The sequence below is a fragment of the Lepisma saccharinum genome, chromosome 21 (genome assembly GCF_977018435.1).
Source record: "Lepisma saccharinum chromosome 21, izLepSacc3.1, whole genome shotgun sequence".
Classification (NCBI taxonomy): domain Eukaryota; kingdom Metazoa; phylum Arthropoda; class Insecta; order Zygentoma; family Lepismatidae; genus Lepisma; species Lepisma saccharinum.
This window is the reverse complement of record NC_139249.1, coordinates 55586069-55606837: the sequence shown is the minus strand read 5'-3', so window position 1 is coordinate 55606837 and position 20769 is coordinate 55586069. Positions and strand designations below refer to the sequence as shown.

The 20769-nt window shown below is 35.0% G+C and overlaps 1 protein-coding gene across 3 annotated transcripts in view; it reads right to left on the bottom strand.

Moving 5' to 3' along the window:
• Positions 1-20769, bottom strand: part of LOC146004284 (major facilitator superfamily domain-containing protein 6-like) — a 94688-nt gene that overhangs the window by 12862 nt on the left and 61057 nt on the right. For all 3 annotated transcript variants that reach the window (XM_083142993.1, XM_083142991.1, XM_083142992.1), the window contains exons 2-8: positions 20560-20666; positions 15790-16443; positions 15144-15334; positions 13530-13666; positions 11794-11909; positions 4631-4876; positions 1709-1861 (exon numbers count right to left, since the gene is read on the bottom strand). In XM_083142993.1, the coding sequence (XP_082999119.1) occupies positions 1709-1861; positions 4631-4876; positions 11794-11909; positions 13530-13666; positions 15144-15334; positions 15790-16443; positions 20560-20620 (1558 nt within the window). In that variant the 5' untranslated portion in view covers positions 20621-20666. The remainder of the gene's footprint in view (positions 1-1708; positions 1862-4630; positions 4877-11793; positions 11910-13529; positions 13667-15143; positions 15335-15789; positions 16444-20559; positions 20667-20769) is intronic.

The window sequence follows — 20769 nt, the reverse complement described above, 5'->3', positions numbered from 1 at the left end:
TTGCTCCCAGCCCCTGTTTTTTGCTTATAAAAATCAAACTAATGGTCATAATGTAATGAAATACCTTGGTGTATGAGAAGCATTCTGACATCATTTGAGATGGCACCTCAGTCTCTCTAGTTCTTGCATGGGCATGCACGTGCATCCGGTCAATTCTGCCGTTAAATGCCAATAGAACGGATGTGTGCTTTCAGTCTGTGTTCTTGGTCAGTTGGATGATGAGGAAATCTGTAATGCCTATTTTTAGAAGGATGGTGCCACTTGCCACACTTCCAACACCAGCATGCAAGAAATTGTGTCCTTCTTTGAAAGAAAAGGTCTATCGCAAAAAGCCATGGACTATCATGAAACTGCAAGACAGCATTCGGTGGGAAATTGATGCTGTAACTATCTTCTGTAACATGGAGAGGCATGTGGCGACCACTTCCAACACTTGCTGTGACATTACCATGCTCCTCATACACCAAGGTATATCCATAGCAAATTTCATAACATTATGACAAATAGTTTGATATTTATAAGCTAAAATCAGGGGCTGAGAGCGAGTGAAACACCCAGTAGTTTACATCATAATTTAGTCCATATAAAATACAAACAGCAGATAGTCATGTAAACGGTTTGGAAAAGGGGGAGATATTCCTGCAATCTGATGTTGAGAATGTGTCATAAAGAATGATGGATATGTGTGTGTTGGATTTCCAATTTGCCTTATTCAATCATGATTATAGTCAAAATGTGACTAGCAACTTAAAAATTTCAGATATATTACCAGTGCTAATATGTTTGTGTTGAAGTTGGGAAATATAAAAACAGTACTAATGAATTGATTTACCTTTTATTCATTTTTCCAGTAATTGTTTATTGTGGTGTTACTTTTAATTAATTATATCGGTTTTTCCCACCATGTAGTGTGGGAGAAAAATTGAAATGAGATATTTTGGTGGAATTATCTAATGTTTTTGAAGGAATATCTCCTGAAGTGGATAGTTCTGTAAATGCGCGGCCATGAAAACAGATGGCTGGGCAGAATTGCACTGGTGCCACATGTGGGAAAAGCAAAGGGAAAGAGGGAAACAAAAGTTTCTGATCTCCATGCACTGTGAGGCAACATCAACCGGGCTGCATTGCCTTGTTCAAGCATCAGACTGAACTCTCTCCGGGGCACTTTTTTAACATCCCTGACCTTTCGAGCAAGTACTATCAGTCTGTATCACATGGATTACAAAGACCAACTCTACAACAAAGATCTTTCATTGTATTAAACTTCCGAACACAAGGGATTGTGCTCCAACATGGCCACAGCTCAAACTTCTGCTACCCGCCTTACTTCATGGCCATGTGTTTAGTACAAAACTACCAAATAACTGGTACATTGATTTCATTAAATATTCAAAATAAATGTGATGAAATGAAAATTTTCGAAATAAACATGATGAAATGAACATTTTTGGAGCCTCATATCAAAAATGAAACGTGAAAGTATAAGCTTGTCCCATCCTTCAGTCTGTGATTTTAATTAATATTTCTGTTCCTTTGTCTTTGAAGTACATTATTATCATCTTTCTAATTCCATTAGAATGTGGGGTCCATTGTTCAAGGGTTAACCTTGTTTCCAATTAGCTACATTCAAATTATTATCACTAGGATGTACATTTGAATTTCTAGTTAATTAAGGACTGATAAGTTCAGGTAACTAGTAAGTACAAACCTGCTGGAATCATTGTCTTCTTGAAAAAACGTATGTACATGGCATGGTGTATCACAGCGCAAACAGCAGCTATTGCTCCAAACAACTGAAATGATCGTCTCTGACCAACATACTTGTAAGCTAAGCCACCTGTTAAACTCCCAATGGCATATCCTGGAAAAAAATTGCAGTAAGTTGCATTTTCAGAACTTATTTCATAGGGAAAATTATGGTACAAACATTTACCTTAAACATTCTGGTAACATTGCACATTACAGTTTCTAAGATACCTCTCTTGAATGGAAAGTGCATGGTAATAATAATAATAATAATAATAATAATAATACAGTTGAACCTGAGTTATATGCATGTCAAGTGAAAAGAAAATAATATGTATAACTGAGAATTACTTATAAAGCAGATTTAGATACCATGTCATATCATTATTAAAACACTGGAACTTTATCTATTTTGAGGAACAACATATACAGGTTATTTCTGTCATGTACTGGTAAATTAACAAATCTAAAAGTTTGATTCTAAAATTTTGTATTCCACTTCCTGCATAAATTTTACTTTCTGGTCAAGCATGTAAGTTTTTCTCTTTCTGTTCTCCATGGCCAACCAGTAGCAATTGAAATATTCACTGAAGGAACTGTTGTTCTGTTTTTATTATGGATCACAGCAAAGGTCAGCTGTCAGCATCTTTTTAATGTATGTACTTTCATATTGCGATTACATACAAAAGAAAATGCATCTCATGTTCTGAACAAATGTGGCAAATCTTTCTCCTCTGATTTCATGCCGCCTCTCCTTGCCTTCTCTGTGACACTGCCGTGACACTCTCATCTGCAACTTCAGACTGACCACCGGCATGTCCTGTTTTGTGTTTGTTTTTGTAATGACAAGAAATGTACAAGAAATGTATACTTCTGTGACATTGTTGTAGCTTGGTTACATGCACATCAACTGTATTTTATGAAAATTAGTATATACAACACCAAATTATGTATAAATGCATTACGTACAAATAAGGATTAATTAACCTGTTTTCTTTTAATTTGAGTAAGTTAATTAAGTAATTAATTAAATTAATTAATTATATTTTGATGGGTCCTACAGTAATTTATGTATAAAACAGAATTACGCAGAACTGAGTTATGCATAAAGCAGTCTCAACTGTAATAATAATAATAATATCAAGTCGAAACCCAAATAAGGCTTTCATTTGCTGTTATCACCTGAATCCATTAAAATTCTTTGCAATTTTCGATATTTCCACACTCATAAGATTGACTGAATCCAGTAATATATTGAAAACCTCTTCCTACTACACAAAGTAAAAATTATAAATCACATACACACTGGATTTAAGGTAAATCACATAGTATGCTTTCGAAGTATGATTCAAATTTAACATCAGGAGTCAACTGTTGCTGCTGGTAAACAATCTCTACTTTGCATGATTAACACTGCCCACTCACCTCTGGTTTATCAAATAATGTGCTTGTGTAGTTGCATATCTAAAGAGTAAAAATAATTTTAATGTAGGTAAGAGAAATTTTGTGATGCTTTCTCATTGCTTTCATTCAGCAATGCTACACTGAGCTTTGCTCGAGTAACACATGTTTGAAATCGCAACACCAATCCAAAATCCCGCCAAATGTGAGATGCATGCCATACAGTTTCTCAAAGCAAAAGATGAATGTCCAGAGGAAATTTACAGACAAATTGTTACTGTTTATGGGAACATTATGAATGAACAAAATGCAACACAGTGGTGTCATAAATTCTCAGGAGTCAAGACTGATGTTCACGACAAAGAAAGAGACAGCTGGCCAGTCATCTTTGTTTGATCTCTAACAACTTTCTACTTAAAATTGAAGATGAAGTTTGTGCAAATTGGTGTTTGATGATAAGAGAATTGTATGACCTCATTCACGAAGTGTCCAAAACCACTTTTTATGAGGCTATGGCAGTGAAATTAGGATACAGCAAATTGTGTATGCACTGGGTGTCCAAAATATTAATGGATAAACACAAAATAGGTCACACGCTCAATTTCTCATGTGCAGAGGAAGGAGAACAGTTTTTGGAATCCTTGTGACTGGCGATGAAATGTGAATTTACTGCCATGCACCTGAATTCAAGTAACAGTCACTTCAAACATACCATATGCATTTCCAAAAAAAAAAAAAAAAAAAAAAAAACCTTTTACTTAAACCTCGCCAAAAAAAATGACCACTTCTCTGGGACAGACACAGCATTCACCTGGTTAACTACATAACTACCGGCACAGCAATTAATGCTGCTGCATATTGTCAGACATTGAATGGTGTCAAGTGGAAATTCAAAATAAAGGGAGGGAAATGTTGACATGTGGCATCTGCCCGCTTCTGAAAAGTTCAAGTGGGATGTTGTGGACCATCCACAATATAATCTGGACATCGTGCGCAATAACTTTCACTTGTTTCTTCACCTATAGAAACATCCTGGTGGGAAACAGTCTGATGACAATGACAAGGTGAAAGAAATCATAACATGATTCAACAGGCAGGTAGCAGACTTCTATGACTCTGGGATACAAAACCTGGTTCCCAAACGATAATTGAAGCCACATCCACTGTGAATTTTACCTATGGTACTATTAATGATAGGTTAATATTAATGTTATTATTGATTACAAATACAGTTTTTCTTGTAACTGACTTAGGTTCAGTTTAAGTATTACACTTTCATAATAAGATAAGATAAGATAAGATTTATTTCCATTGAATTGAAACATGTTCTAGATTCAATTGAAGTATTGTTTCACGTATAAATTCACATTAGCCCTTCATTATATTACCTAAACTTAATCAATTTTTTCCAGATCCTCTTTGTGTGTACCTTGCTATTCAGCTTTGAATAAATAAATAAATAATAATAATAAAGATATCTTACCAAGCCCATCATCTACTCCTGCAACAAGTCCCTGCATCGTAGCCGAGGTTCCTGGTGGAGATACAGCACTTGCATAAGCCACAATGGTTGTGTAACACAGAGCATAAGTTGGTCCTTGCATGAACAGTTCAATAGGCAGCAGCCACCAAGGACTTGGAATCAATGAGATCAAAATCAAGCGAAGGGAGTAACTCAGGAAACACACTGTGAGAGAATGGCCATAGCCTATCTTCTTCAGGATCCTGCCTAGGTTTTAGCAGAGGAGAAAGTATGAACATGACATTAAAGGGAAAATATACTTTTCAAATTATATACACATGTCAGTATAAGTAGCATTTCTGGTACACATTTTATTGTTTCTTCTTCACAATATTTCAACTGCATAAAGCAGCTACAATAATAATAATAACATATATTTATTCAGTGGGCAGGGTTCAACATATATTGTTCTCCCATCTAACCTTGTCAGGATACAGATTACATATATCTACTGCAAATAGAGTATAAAAACTATTATAAAATATTCTTTTAAAAAATCAAATAAAAATTAAAAGTCAAAAGAATATTCAGATAATCATCAAACTAAGGTGGAACCAAGAACTGTAAAACTATAAGCAAGAAATTATATATCTACTAGGGCTGAGCTGATACTGATGTACGGTAGTTATATCGAGAAGTATAACTGAATTCTATTTACAAATACCGGCTGATAATTTTCCAGCATTTTGGTCTTTCCTGGGGCCTACAAAAATGGCACACAACACTTTTGTAGAGTCTGATTATCCTGGAAATTGTGCAAAATTGAAAGTGTTCATTTATTGTCCATCAGTATTGTGTGCAAAACAATTTTTTGTGATTACATAAGAAGTATTTTGATCTTCTGATGTAATTTTTGAATATTTTGAAGCAAAACTCTGACAAATTGATGCTCGTTATTGGAATGCAATATTTACACATTACTACAGCTGACTGCTCAGGAGAAGATCCCCAGTGGAAGTGAAGTGATGTAGTGACAGACAAGATCCACTATCCACTATTAGGGTAGGGGTGGGGGTTGTACAACCTGAGTCACATACGCATGCTAGCCTGGCTCTAGCAGGTGCAGCGATGCCAGGCGTTGCTGTATATTGTCTTTTTTTGGGACTTCTTTGAAATAATGACAAGGGATTGAAAAATATTCTGGAAAATTTTAAAAAACAAAATACAGCTACCTGCTATCACAGCTGCAGCACATATACATTCTTCGTGCTCTGTGTAATTGACACAAATCAACTCCTACACACTACCAAAAGGATGAGCAGAAACCACTAAAATCTGCAAATTGACTGATCTTTCCCCTTACCCCTGCCCACATCTCGCCACATTTGGGCTGATAGCTGTATTAATCACTATTTGAACAACTTTTATTTATTACAATTTTCAAGCATTGGTATAAGTGAGAATCGTTAAGAGCATCGGCATGAGTATGGGCATCGGTTCAAGGTGGTATTGCATAAGCCCTAAAACATGTGTGGTGTGTGGGGGGAAGGGGGTGAAAGTGTAAGCATAGCTAACATAAGACATCGACATTTTTTAAGAAGAAAGAATAGCATGGTAAATAACTGAATATAGTACACATTTAAGGAGAAAATAACTAGAATTTAACAAAATCTCTAATGCTGATTCTTTGTGGGTTGTAATTTCATTCATGAATGCTTTTACACATGTACTGCCTATGCTTTTGATTTGAAACATTGAAGTGCCAATTTATTAGTCATTGTTGTGTGCAGTTTATTTCAGGTTGAAATTGCATTTCCTGAAAATGATGGCTTATCTGCTGACTTGAAAAATAATGTATCACCACATAAACAGAGATTATTGTCCATTGCTAAGTTAAACTGGGTCTTGCTAATTAAATAACAATTTAAGTTTAGAGAAATTAGTGAAATTTCTTATGACCAATACAATACAATCATTAAAAAAAATGTTAAAACTTGCCACTCTTCATCAAGTAAATGAAAATCATGAAAGAAGCTCAAATAATGAGACTCCACTGTAGATACAAGTAAAGGTAGTAACCTATGTTCTCTTTTCTTCAAATATGTTCTTTGCCTGAAAAAGCAAGTATGATATTCATGTGCCTTAATGAAAAAAGAGTGGCCGCGGTGGCTCAGTCGGTAACGCGTCTGACTACCATGCTCAAGGTCCCGGGTTCGATCCCCGGCCGGTTCAAATCCGGGAACTTTTCTAACGGTGAAAGCGGCCCCGGCGCCCACCCAGCGTCGAATAACATGGGTACCTGGGGGAAACCCTGGGGGGTAAAGGCGGTCAGGGGTGTGATGCTGATCACATCACCCCCACTCACGACCGGATCAAGAAAGTGTGGGGCGGTACCCCCACACCCCCTATACGCCTTCATGGCGTGGTGCTATGCACAGGGGAGCACTTTACCTTTTTTTTTTTTTTTTACCTTAATGAAAAAAGAAAGTAAAATGTGTGTATGTAACAGCATGTTTAATAAATGGAGGCATGCATATTTCGTTTTTGATAAAAATCTGAAATGTGAAATAACATGCTGTAATGTTCGTTTTTCATGTTTCTGAAAGATGTATGGTCATGTCAGCACCAGGATTAATTATCTAGATCAGGCACAGATGAGATGTTTTGGTCACATGAAAAGGATGGATGCAGAAAGCCTGCCAGTAAGAGCTTACAATGGACAAGGAGTGGGAAAAAGGGCAAAGGGGAGACCCAAGATGTTGGTGGAAAGAGCAGATAGTGGAGAGTGTCAGGAGAAGAGGGCAAAATTGGAAAACTGTGAAAAGAGAGGAGGGGCGGAAGACCAGGAAAAATGGAGAAGCTTGACTTCTATTCCAACCCAGCCAGAGGCAGGAAACAGCGAAGGATGATGATGATGATGTTGTAAAACGTGAGATTTTTCTACTTAGGGACATTTTGTACAACTGGAAATTTCCTTACATTTTAACTATGATATGTATGTGTTTGGAATATTCAGTTTCTTTGACATGACAACTACTGTGGAAATAACACTGCATAGGCATAATACAAATAGGTTCATTCTTCTTGTTATAAACATTAAATGTTAAACAAATTCACTAACAATTATCATCAGTCTCTTTCTTTATGTCGCCATGGTGGCTCAGTCGGTAACACATCTGACTACCATGCTAAAGGTCCCGGGTTCGATCCAGGCCCGTAGCCAGGCAGGGGCCAGGGAGGGCTCAGCCCCCCTGACAAGGTCACCAGCCCCCCCCCCTGGCACTTCCGCGAGCCCCCCTGACATTAGGTAAAACTATTTTGTATTCTAATTTGTTTGAGGTGAAGAGCGAAAATGTAGACAGAATATATTATTTTGTTCACAACTTCGTTCGTTCATCTTGTTTATGAGCAGAAGTCTAAGCAGCGACAAGTGTTTAGAAGATTCTCTAGACTTTTAGAAAGTTCTTTCATGGGAAGCCTTCTTTATCTGTACCTTCCCTGCCCCTGTTGCAGCCTCAAGTTTGACAGAAATCTGTGACTTTGATGTCATTATCCACGTTCCTTCCGCATCTGAGTCAAATGTCAACAGATCCCAAGTTTTATTCCTTTGGCCGAGGGTGGAATGTACGGTAGGCACTATGATTGAAGTGAATATTATACATTTTAACATGTATGATATAAATATCTGTATCATCAAAAATAGTATGGAGTGTGTATTAAGGGATGGTGTCAGTAGCAGTCACTAGAACTTCAAGAGATATAAAAAAAAAACTGTAGTATTTGTACATGATATTTCTAAATTTTATATTTTTAATTAACTTAATGACCCTCAACACAGATAATTTACCTCCATTTAATACTATTAAACTTTTGAAAAATTGACTTGGTTTACAAAGCCCCCCCCCCCTGATATCTCGTGAGCACCCCCTGGAGGTTGGTTCTAGCTACGGGCCTGGTTCAATCCCCGGCCGGTTCAAATCCGGGAACTTTTCTAACGATGGAAGCGGCCCCGGTGCCCACCCAGCGTCGAATAACATGGGTACCTGGGAGAAACCCTGGGGGGTAAAGGCAGTCAGGGGCATGATGTTGATCACATCACCCCCACTCACGACCGGATCAAGAAAGTGTGGGGCGTTACCCCTACACCCTCTATACGCCTTCACGGCATGGTGCTATGCACAGGGGAGCACTTTACCTTTTTCTTTTTTTTACCTCTTTCTTTAAGTTTTGGTTCAGGTCTCCACGCACATGTTGTGTAACTTACAACCTCTAAACCTAAGAACACAAAATACCTTTTGTTACTTTATAAGTATTGGAAAAATATATCTATGCAATGGCTTGTGCAAAACATTTTGTCTGAAAAGTTCATGACAAGTTCTGAGAAATTTTGTATCTATGCTATAAATATTTTTTGTTGACTCCACAGGCATTCAGAAGCATGGGAACAGATGGACAAAGCATGGACAACATATATGTTACTTATGTATAATGACTCTTGTCTCCACTGGTAAATGCACCTACAATTAAATCAATGTGAAATTCATCAGAAAATTCTCTGCTATGGTAAATAAATGGTTAATATGTTTAGTTTAACCCCATCATTTAATTTACACCCTTCAGTGTCGACACAATGAAGAAACCTTTATGACAATAACTAACAGAATTTTTTAACAAAACAAATAAATTTCAAAGCAAGGCAATGGAAAGCCCAATATGTTCTGGGGATCTGGTGTGACTGAAATAATTTGTGACACTGCACTAATGCTGAAATTTACTATAGGAATAGGTAAGAAACATGATCAAATTATTTGATATGAAATGCAAGATCTAGAAGAGAACGTGAAGAGAGCTGTGGAAGAAAATGGAAGAGATTGGAAAGGGTCAAAGTCCTACCACAGGGCAGGGAAGACTGGTGAACCTTCTGGAGAGCTTTCATATCAGAAGTTACGGGGTGTTCCAGTTAGCCCAGTTCGGATCAACAGTTACATGCCAAGGATCATGAAAAGAAATGAAGTGTGTGTGTACTTACTCATTACAGAAGATGCTGTAGCTTGCAGAATCAATACATATCTGGGCATGGCTCAACATGTTCTGCTGCACCTTATTCAATATCACTCCAATATCATGGGTGGCACACGTGTTTTCCCCCTACTTTCACATATTCATTGCTTTTTCTGCAAGTCAGTACATTTTGAAGTGAGAACTTTGATACAAATAGGTCGTTTCTTAGGCAATGTAAATTGTACAATTTCAATTCGTTTTGAAAAATTTTGTGAACAGTGGGTTTCTTTTTCAGTTCCTTCGTTACATGGTAAAATTTTTATTAATTTTTGGAATAATATTATGGTGCATTTGCTTCAAGAGTCTAAGTTTGTTATTCTATGAGATACTTTGTCTGGTTTGTTTTGTAATTTATTTCCTTTAGTAGCTAATAAAAATATCTGAAATGAACATGTTTGCATTTATACATATTTCGCTTGATTTCCAGTAGGTGCTAGTGTAATTTAACATCGATTTGTATAGATAATTTATGTAAATAATATTGGTTTCGATAGAGTGCTGCACGCGGGACTGCACTGAGTGCTACTATAAGGATGTGGATGACAGAGGGTTAATTTGGCCTGAGAATATGGTCAGGAAGGTAGAAGAAACTATGGTGTAAATACTTTAAGAATAATATTAAAAATACTTTTAGAAGTAAAAAAGGAGATAGATTTAGAAGTTACATGGAGAAAACTTATACTATATGCTTACAGGATGAAATAGGTAATAATCAAAATTTAATTACAGATTAAAAGTAATTTTAATTTCTAATTTCAAATGCTTAGGAGTAATACTAACAAATGAAAACAAATTAAAGAGGAAATTAAAAGCAGATGTAATTTGGGTAACATGTGTTACTTCTCTATTCATAAACTTTTATCCTCTCATATAATATCAGATAATCTAAAGATAATAATATGCAAAAGATGAATTATGCCAGTATTTTTGCATAGATGTGAAACGTGGTCCTTTACACTAAGAGAGGAATGTAAATTAAGAGTTACTGCAAATAAAATCTGAAAAAAATATTGGGACCTAAAGGAGATGAACCAAGGGTGTGGGGAAGGTTGCGTAATACTGAAAACGTTTACAGAGTTATTGGAAAATCTGAACGCAAGACATCTGTGTGAAGTTGGAATGCCAATATTAAAGATGGAAATCGGTAAGGATCGTCAAGATGGCCCTGAATAAGAACATATGGAAAATTATGTTCCAGTGGCAACAAACTTTTGGGCTTAGGAATGCCTTGGAAAGATTAACAAAACTATATATTTTGGCCACTTTTATAATCGTGAATATTTTTATGTTTTTATGGGTAAAGCCCCTATCACACGGAACTGGATTTCTAGTTGGAATGCCCTAGTTGGCACTGAACTAACTTTCTAGGTAGCAATCATGGCCACCTGGCTGACTGCTTGACTGGTTTGGAGGAATAGGACATGTTCTAATTGCTACTTGCTTTCCTCGACTGGATTCTGTGGAACAGGCAATCAGAGCAAAGTTTCGCCATGTGAAGATAATCTGTGAGTGTGCAAAAGAGTATTTTTTCTGTGGTTTCCGAGTGTTACTCCAGCAATGTATAACGTATACAGCATGAAAGGCACGTTGACTATACTGAGTGCACGGTGTTTACATTTGAAACAACTAAAATATGCTTCCACACGTGTACAGTAAACGTTGTAAAGTATGTATTTAAGCAGCGCCATTGTTTTGTACCTAATAATGTTTTATACGAAACGTTATTCCTCTCGGTTGAATAGTTATCGGCTTTTAAAAATGTGAAGTGATACATTGTTTACTTCTCATGCGGCCACCATTACAATTCCCTCGTATGGGAACAAAAGTCTATCGACAAGTACGCTGATAAGTATCGTGTGAGGCGAAAACTAGCAAATTGATAGCAAGTCCAGCGCCAACTAGGGCATACCTACTGGAAATCCAGTTCCTTGTGATGCGGGCTTAAGAAAAGGTATCGATTCAAGCTATGAGAACACCTTATTTCTCATATATTTTGACATATTCTAAGTTAGTGCACAAAAAAATAAGATTTTCAAGGTATACGCATATATATTTGTAGAGTATACTAAATAAGTGTGTTATCTTAAAATAAAGAAAATTGTAGAAACATTAATTAAACCAACCTGATAGAGAAAAGAAAATAACTTCTCCACATAATGTTTCTGCTGCTACAACCAAGCCTTCCAACAGTTTTATATATGTCATATGACCTGTTATATTTGCCAAGTCCTCTAAAAACCTGTGTAAAAATAGTGGAAAATAGTAGAAAACATAATGAATCGCAAGAAAATTAAGAAATTTAAAATATGTACACAAGCTATACAAGCTATAATGTCAGAAATATATGTGATTAAACAGGAAAGCTTGTATACTTTCAAAGAACTCAAAATATCACAATTGCAATAATAACATTTATTTTCTAAATCATATAGCTAAATCCATTTCCAACATTAATGTCACATATTCATCCAAACTTGACAAACAACATTTAACATGAAATATTTCATTTCCATAATACAATATAATCAGTTTATCTTTATGTAAATAAATTTCAACACCTAAAAGGATAATACAAAATCATTAGAGCACCAAAGTAAGATGTGTAAAGAATGATTGAAGATGATGATGGTGCATGAAAATTTTAATATTACAATCTGTAAAATTTTAGTTAATTGTTAGGGACAATCAAATTGTATTTTTGACGGAAACACAAAATATGAGTTTACACCAGGGATCACCAAACTGACAATTACATGGGGGTCACTTCCAATAGCTTGAGAGGGGTTGGCTAGAATACACTGTAGATTAGCACAGTAATATTGAGTGAAACTTTAAAACATCACATTTTTGAGCTGATTGCAGCCCCACCCACATTCTGCTGAGTTCTGAGAAACTTTCTCTTGGTAGCCTTGCTGTTGTTTCACAGTACAAATGAGTGATAGATCTTGCGTCTGGTATACATTTAAAACAGTAGTGGCAAGTGCAAGTAAAACAGAAGATGTATCATTCCCATTCAGAGTGGGAGGAGAAATATTTATTTACAGAGATAAGGGTAAAAGTGTTTGTTGTGCAAAGCAAGTGTATGATAAAAAGGGAAAGACTGAAAAGCACAAGAACCATTGAGGTGGATGAATTGTGACTAGATGAAATTGAAGGGACACTTGAAAAGGACATCTAGACCTAAGGTGAGCTTTCAATTCAGCATAAACATGGGATTGTCTTCTACAATGTACAGTGCAAAGAAAGTTAGAGTATGCAAGGAAAAAAGCATTTTTAGGAAAAATTATGCAAAATAGTGACCAACCTCAAAATAGGCATTTACAGGCACTATATATATATTTTTTTTTTCCTTTGGTGCAACAGCCCATTGAGGTAGGCCCGGGCCTACCTACCGACTGGCAGCCTCACTCCCACCTGATCCTACTCACTCTCTCACCCAAAGTGGGAGATCATCCAACCAGTTATGGGGTGATGTGTGGTCAGCAAGATGAACCCCCAGTCGTTGTTGTAACCCATGACTGGGTTACACTACTCATTCGTAGCCCCCATTCCCTCATAACGACCGGTGGCTACCGGTCCCATACACTGGCCAAAATCTCAGGAAAAAAGTTGTTACACTTCCCTTGGGAGACTCAAACCTGCATGCATCCCGTAACTCAATAAAAATGCATTATTAGGTTCAAAACAATATCAAATGTGTTAAAAATATGCAAGCCTATGTTGTACCTCAAAGGAATTAAAAACACAAGTAGGGAAAAATTCACACTCTAATGATTAATGTTACTGCTTTGTAACCTAGAAGCCCCAGGATCGATTCATGGGATTGGATTCAATTTCATACACTTACTCAGATACTTACCAAAACATGTAATATATAAGAAATCCATCCACTACACCAGCCAGTATTGCAAACATGAGGAATGCAGCAATGTGAGTATGTTTAATTAATGTTCCCACATCACGGATAATGTTCTCTGATTTAGGTAGTATTGGCAACTAGGAAGAAAATATACAGATAATGACACTGTCCTTGAAAGCAATATTTAAATCTGTAATGTTTCTACTTATTTCATATAGTAATGTCTGTTACTCACTATTGATGTAGTGGAACATCAATTTTACATTCCCAGATTTTTACATTTTCCCACATTTTAAAGTATTACATCATGGTCCCCTGAAAACCCTAAATAATGGGCAATAATGAGTCAGCTGGAAAGGTGTCATGGCAGAATGTAATCAAATGTAGTTACAGGCAACTGGAACAAAGAACATTGAAACCATGAGGTAAGTTTCATTTATTGTCTTCCTAATGTAATATTTTTATTTCTTGCAAATTGTTTCATTACAAGAAATAAACTTCAGTATATAATTGACCACATGCTTTAAGTATGGCACTTGTGGTGTGTGTCATAATGTATTAGATGTTTCAAATTATTTTCCATAAATGACAGCACCTGCTGGTAACGAAAAAGTGGTGTTGTGGGGTAAAAGTTTGCATATTACAGTATGGCAAAACTTCATGCAAAGAACTGTGCAAATTGTATTTGCATCTGTGCAAAATTTTTCAGATTCCGATTCAGATTCTGTGCCTGATTCATCAACTAGAGCATCAAAATCAGTCTTCCCTGCCAAAATCATCCCATTCCCCAAAAGAAAGATTTCCCAGAAGAAAAGGCCAAGCATTTGAAATCATAACCAGTTCGCCTTTTAAGAATGTAATATTTCCCATACATTTCTACTTAATTTTAAATTAGTAACTATTACAAATTATTTCAGTACAAATTTTAAACTGATTTTGCAGTCTAACATTCTTTATAAATTCCTTCCTACATGTGAACTTTTACCAAAAGTACGCTATCACCGTTCATTAAAAAAATATATATTGCAACAAATGTATTAAAAATGTTAATCTGAGGCCCCGAGAAACTAAAATACAAATATTTGAGGTTTGATAGGTATAAATTTTAAGATCCTGAGTGCCTTTGGTAGCTTAGATGTATGGAATCATAAGTGTGTACTCTTACCCCGCTATACTCTACTTGAGGCACATGCCTAGGTACAATGTCAATTTTGATTTTGATGATACAAGTATGTAATTATCCTCCAAATTGGATTAATCATCAAATCGCCCTTTCTTTCAAGTGAGAAAGCATTTGGTTAGAGATACTGTGTAAATCTAGCTGAAGATAAATGTATTCCATGTGAAAATTAACTGTAGCAGTAAATCTATTTCATTAGTAGTTACTTAAACAAAGTAACCATCTCACAGAAAGTAATTAATGCCTCCAAGTAACTTGTTATTTATAAACACTAATAAAATTATTCATAAAAGCAATAAATGTAGCATAATGATGAGTTATCTGAACTCATTACTTTAAGAGTCAGTTTTGCCCTAATACCTTTCCTTTCAGGATCCTACAGATTCAGTTGGCACTGTAAATCTTCTCTCCGTCAATAGCAGTTCTCTTCTTACCTTCAACTTCACACAGCAAAGCAGGTCAAAGAATGTAAACACGGCAATGATTATGAAGGCAGGTGTGTAATCTTTGACAGCCATTCCATCAGACCACAAGTCCATGCCGAGACCTGCTAATGCTGCCGTCAATCCGAAACCAATTGTTCCCCATACACGTTGGTTTCCATACTTCATCTGTTGATGTTCACCTGATAAGAAATAAGAGTTGATGCAGGACTCAAATTAAAATTTTAATTTGTATAAAAAGTAAGCTCAAATGTTATTAGGTAGGCCCAGCACCTAAAAACTATCATAATGTTGGAAAATAAATTTATGAAAATTCTTGCCCCCTCCCCTTCTCTACATTTTGTTCAATGTTTAGTACCACATTTTGTAAACTTATAATTTTTCTTTACAGTTATATATAATTTCACTACTGAAGCAAGATTTTGGCCTCCAATAACATATGGAACAGAATATATTATACCACTGAATTTTCATTTCTATTTTATTTAGTATAAATATAGGTAATAGAAAATGATAATCCACATTTGAGTCACTGGAGAATCAATGAGAAATATTCCAGCACTTACGAGTAAAAACCAGAAGAAATGAACAAAGACGACCAATTAAAACAAGAAATGAATTTAAAATGCTCACTTACCTAGTACATCAAAGCATATTGCATCACTTATACTGTTGATAACATTGAATCCAATCGTTCCTATTGACATAAATATTACAAACAACCAGAAGTATGCCTTGCTATAAAGTACATCACTGTCGTCCTCTGTAGCACATACATGATGATTATCTGACTTACAAGTAACAGTACACTCCTTGTAGTTCTGGTCACACATTGTCAGATTTACATCATACGGATAGAAGCAATATTTTCCACCATGGATAGACGATGTTGATCTCACATGAGAACTAAAGTTTGAATGGATATGTTCACCATAATTCAGACACGTCCAGTTACAAGTAACAAAGCCTGAATCACATAACACTACATTACCACACAGAGCAACTTCCGAAGAATTATGTGTACCACATTGCAAATTCACATCATAATTTTTTAAATTCCCTTTCACGAAAGGAACGAAGTACAATAACACATATGCTGTACACTGCACTCCGATTAACATCATAAATATAGCTTTTCGGTAATCTTGAAAGTAGTCCACTAACATCCCAAACAATGGTTTTGCTATTAGAAAAAGAATTGGTAGAACTGCAGTGACACTGCCCATCACAACTTCTGACACTCCAAGCTGCTTGCCAAATACATTGAGGAATGGAAGGATTGGACCAACAGCTGAAAGAGATAAAGAATTACAACCAAAAGAAAAAAATACTCGCACAACATTATAATGAAAATCATTCTGTACAAAAGTAGAAATACACGCAACCCAAGAATGCCAGTTGTAATTTTATTTCAGAATTTTTCTTTTGTGTTTTGAATTTCCATTAATTCAACTTTTGGACTAATTCAAAACATCTTTACAATACCCAATGAAACTAAAGAACTATGTATCTGCATCAGTTAATATAAGCATATTAGTTCACTAAAATTAATTACTTTAATTACCAATCAGATATATCTTCACGTAGCATGTAATTTAATGCAAAATTCTATGATTTTCTTCTTATTTTTTTTAATATGAAAGTATAATTCACATACTTGATTTTATAAAGTAAATTCTCAAATTCTAAAACAATACCTACCGCAATCATCTGCTTACATGTATTAATTAATGAGGTTCTTCAACCAACATTTACAATCGTATATCAGATCGGTAGAACGTCGGTTATCAGTTTTGTTGAATTTAAACAGTAGTGTATGCAGGATTTCATTAAGGGGGGTTATTGCTAAAGCTTTCTCCAAATTCATATTACCAATGTTTTATTATGCTTTAATTAAATAATAATAATCATAATTAATTAATAATACTTATTATTTATCAATTAGTTGAATTACTACTAATAATACTAATACCACTACTACTATTAAGTAGTAGAGATCTACATAAATATAGTATTTATGAAAGCAATAGAACAAAATTTCTTTCTAGTAATTCGATTTTGAGAAATTATAGGAGCATTTTTTGTTTCTTTAATAAGAAATAATTGTCTACTCAACGAGGTGAGACATTTTAAGTGTGAAGAAAATCCATAAAAACAAGAAAATATATTAAAATATATTGAAATAATCAAAGTATTGAACTCATCCAAGGAGCTGCAGTGGTCTGGTTGGTAGGCTGTCTGACAACCATGCAGGAGATCAGTGTTCGATTCCCGGAATTGGTTGGAATTTTTCAGCTCTTGTCCCCGCATAAATGTCCCCGATAATTCATATCTGGATTGTCTCACTGTTCTTACCATCAAAACATTTTACAGTAGTTAAGCTTATTGTCGTTTGAATTCAGAAATTTAAACGTGCTGGTGTAAACAATGAGAAGACGAACTGGTGGCTGTGTATTCTTGCCCGAGTAGCTTTTATAGCTTACAATGAACCAAGAACTTTCTTTAGTTAATGCTCGTTTTTCACACACAAAAAAAAATACATATTCATAGAACATTGATACAGCTGAGATACAAAACATCTTTTTATTCTCTTTTAAATCATAGGTGCCCTCATATTTTATTTTCAAGAATTTGTGTTTATTTTCAAGGCATTCACTCTGAAAGACACGTGTGTTTGGAATGCTCTGCTTTTCTCCATGTTGCATGGGAATATTATTATTATTATTATTATTATTATTATTATTATTAGTAGTAGTAGTAGTAGTAGTAGTAGTAGTAGTAGTAGTAGTAGTAGTAGTAGTAGTAGTAGTAGTAGTATTGTCGCAGATCTTTGACTGTGATAAATTGGCCATTTTAAATTTTCTCCACAGCATTTTTCATAATATTTCAAAAGCTCAAGGGGGAGGGTTAAAGCCAGTAACCTCACCCCCTTGTGTACGCCACTGAATTTAAATGTCACTAATTTATTGGTTAGTTTAAATTCTCATATTGGCCCATCCCTACTAAAAACTTAACTAAACTTTGAATTGTAACAGCAAATTGATGACCAATACCTATCAAGCAGCTTTTCATTGGATGATAAGTGCACAGCATCATGGATACAAAACCAGTGTGTCTAGCCCATCCAGAATTAATTTGCCCCTCCCCCTCCTAGGCTTGCAACCCTTCCGGGATGGCTGGGAGTCTACAGGAATCGAATTCACTCTCCTGGTCTTCTGGACAAATTCTGTTATCTCCCAGAATGATGAGGTTTATTATTATTTAATTTTAATTTTCTTTTGATATGCATTTGCTAAGTCCCAGATTCAAAACCAAGTGTAAGGCTCAATATCAGAAAGTCTGGAGGTTGCAGTGAAAAAATTGCCTATTAAGGCTGAGAACAATGAATGAATAAAAAAAATATACATATTATTTGTCAATTGTTCCTCATCTCCCACCAAAAAAATATCTGAGTGTTACGTTAAATAATTTTCATTAAAAGTAGTCCATGTGTAAAATTCATCTCACATGAATGTGTATGTTTGTTTAAGTGCAGCAACTATCATTGCTTGTGGCAAAGCAAATCTACCTTAAAAATTTTATCTTTTTGAAGATAATTTATTACAAATCGTTATAATGAAAGAATGCTTGTGTGTTAAAAACTGCGTACAAGGTTAAACAATAATTACACAAAATATAAAATTGTATCAAGTACAGCACATATGCATGATGCGATAAACAACTTCATTTGCTTCCTACTGCAGAGCATGGGATAGATAAGAACCACCAGTCACATACCTGTTGCAAGTCAATGCATTCACTGCTCACTGTTTAAGGTTTTGAATTATGAGGTGGGAAAAATTATAATGCAGTTAGATTGAACTCAACTGTTTCCAATATTAGCAAATACACCAAGTACTTACAGGACAAATACACTTTTTAGTAGGGCTGAGCCAATATCATTTTGAACTGAAACTGATGCTGATGCCGATACTCTTACCGATTTCACCCGATACCGATACCGATACTTGAAAATTATAATAATTAAAATGTGTTCAAAATATTGATCAATATTGTAATAACTAAAAGTTGACCAAAATATTGATTAACATATATGTGAAGTATTCCACTCGAATTGTATGAATCAATTTACCAAGAGTTTTGCTTTAACATATTAATATTAAATAATTACACCACAATATTATATTACATGTCATTTTATCAAAAAATATTTTTTTTCACTCAAAACTGGTGCAAGAGAAAAAGAAACTTTGAATTTAGCATAATTTTCAGGATGATTAGACCTGTGAAAGTGGAGTGCAGCATTATTGGGGATCCCGTGAAAGACCAAAATGTCGGGAAAGTATCTGTCAGTATCGGTAAATAAATTCCAACTGATACTTTCTGATACTGATACCACTGGTATCGGCCGATACTGATACATCGGCATTGATATAGGCTCAGCTCTACTTTTTAGCCATTATCTTTCTTCCTTTCTAATTACAGCACAATGTTATTGACAATTTATGTGAATTAAAATGTTGAAGAGTTTTCTTAGCACAGATGACTAATGTGTCAGTTTAGATGAAATTCAGTGATGATTATTGCTTATCTTGTACATTATTACAGTTGAATTCTGTATAATAAGTAGAGACTGGATTTTAAAGGGAATTCCTTATTTTTTGTTTTTCAACACGGATCATGGAATAAATAACAACAGTGTTGATAATTATCTTCCACCAACAAGATTACATGGTTTTGACATCCCTTTTCTCCCATTTTCAGCCCACATTCCATTTTTTCCCCCTTTTTTAAAACATTTTCCTTTATGGTACCTTTATTGACTAGTTTTTCAGCCTACATTCCTTTTCCCCCTTTTTAAGAAACATCTTCCTTGGTTCCTTTATTGACGAGATATAAAATATTTTGTACACTGTATTTTCCCCGAACAAAACATTCAACAATTGTGTATTTGGTACAGTTTAGAGGTAAGAAAGAACACTCCACTAAAATATTATTTTAAATGAAAGCACAATATGTATCATTCATATGTAAAAGAGGATACATTATATTTCTTGCATTTTTTACTTTACTTCATATTAATTTAATGTATCCCATATTTACATATGAATGGTATACATTGTGCTTGCATTTAAACTAATATTTTAGTTCAGTGCAAAAATTAACTATAGTCCTTTTTCATTCCCTTTCTTCGGTTATTTTTAGTATAAATTTTTTCCCCTTTAAAATCTGGTTTCTAATTATAACATTCTTCCATACATAGTGCTCATAAATATGAGTTGTATGCAGTTATGTCTATTTGCTTCATCAGTGATCATTACCCAGACTAGAGGAAAGATACAAAAATTACTGCAATTGTTCCTTCTACTATTTTAATACATTATTATAGAAAAATAGTACTACTCACAGGCCATAAAACAGAAGAAGTGAGCCTTTACAGGCAATAGTCTTGTGTTGACTTTCTTCATTTTTCCTTCTTGCCAGTCAGTTGATTTTCAGGTAACAAGACACATTCTAGTAAGAAGCAATGGATACATTTACTAGAGCATATTAAAATACAGCAAACTAGTCTATATTTATTTATCTTAAACTATACATTTCCTCTATACCTAAGAAA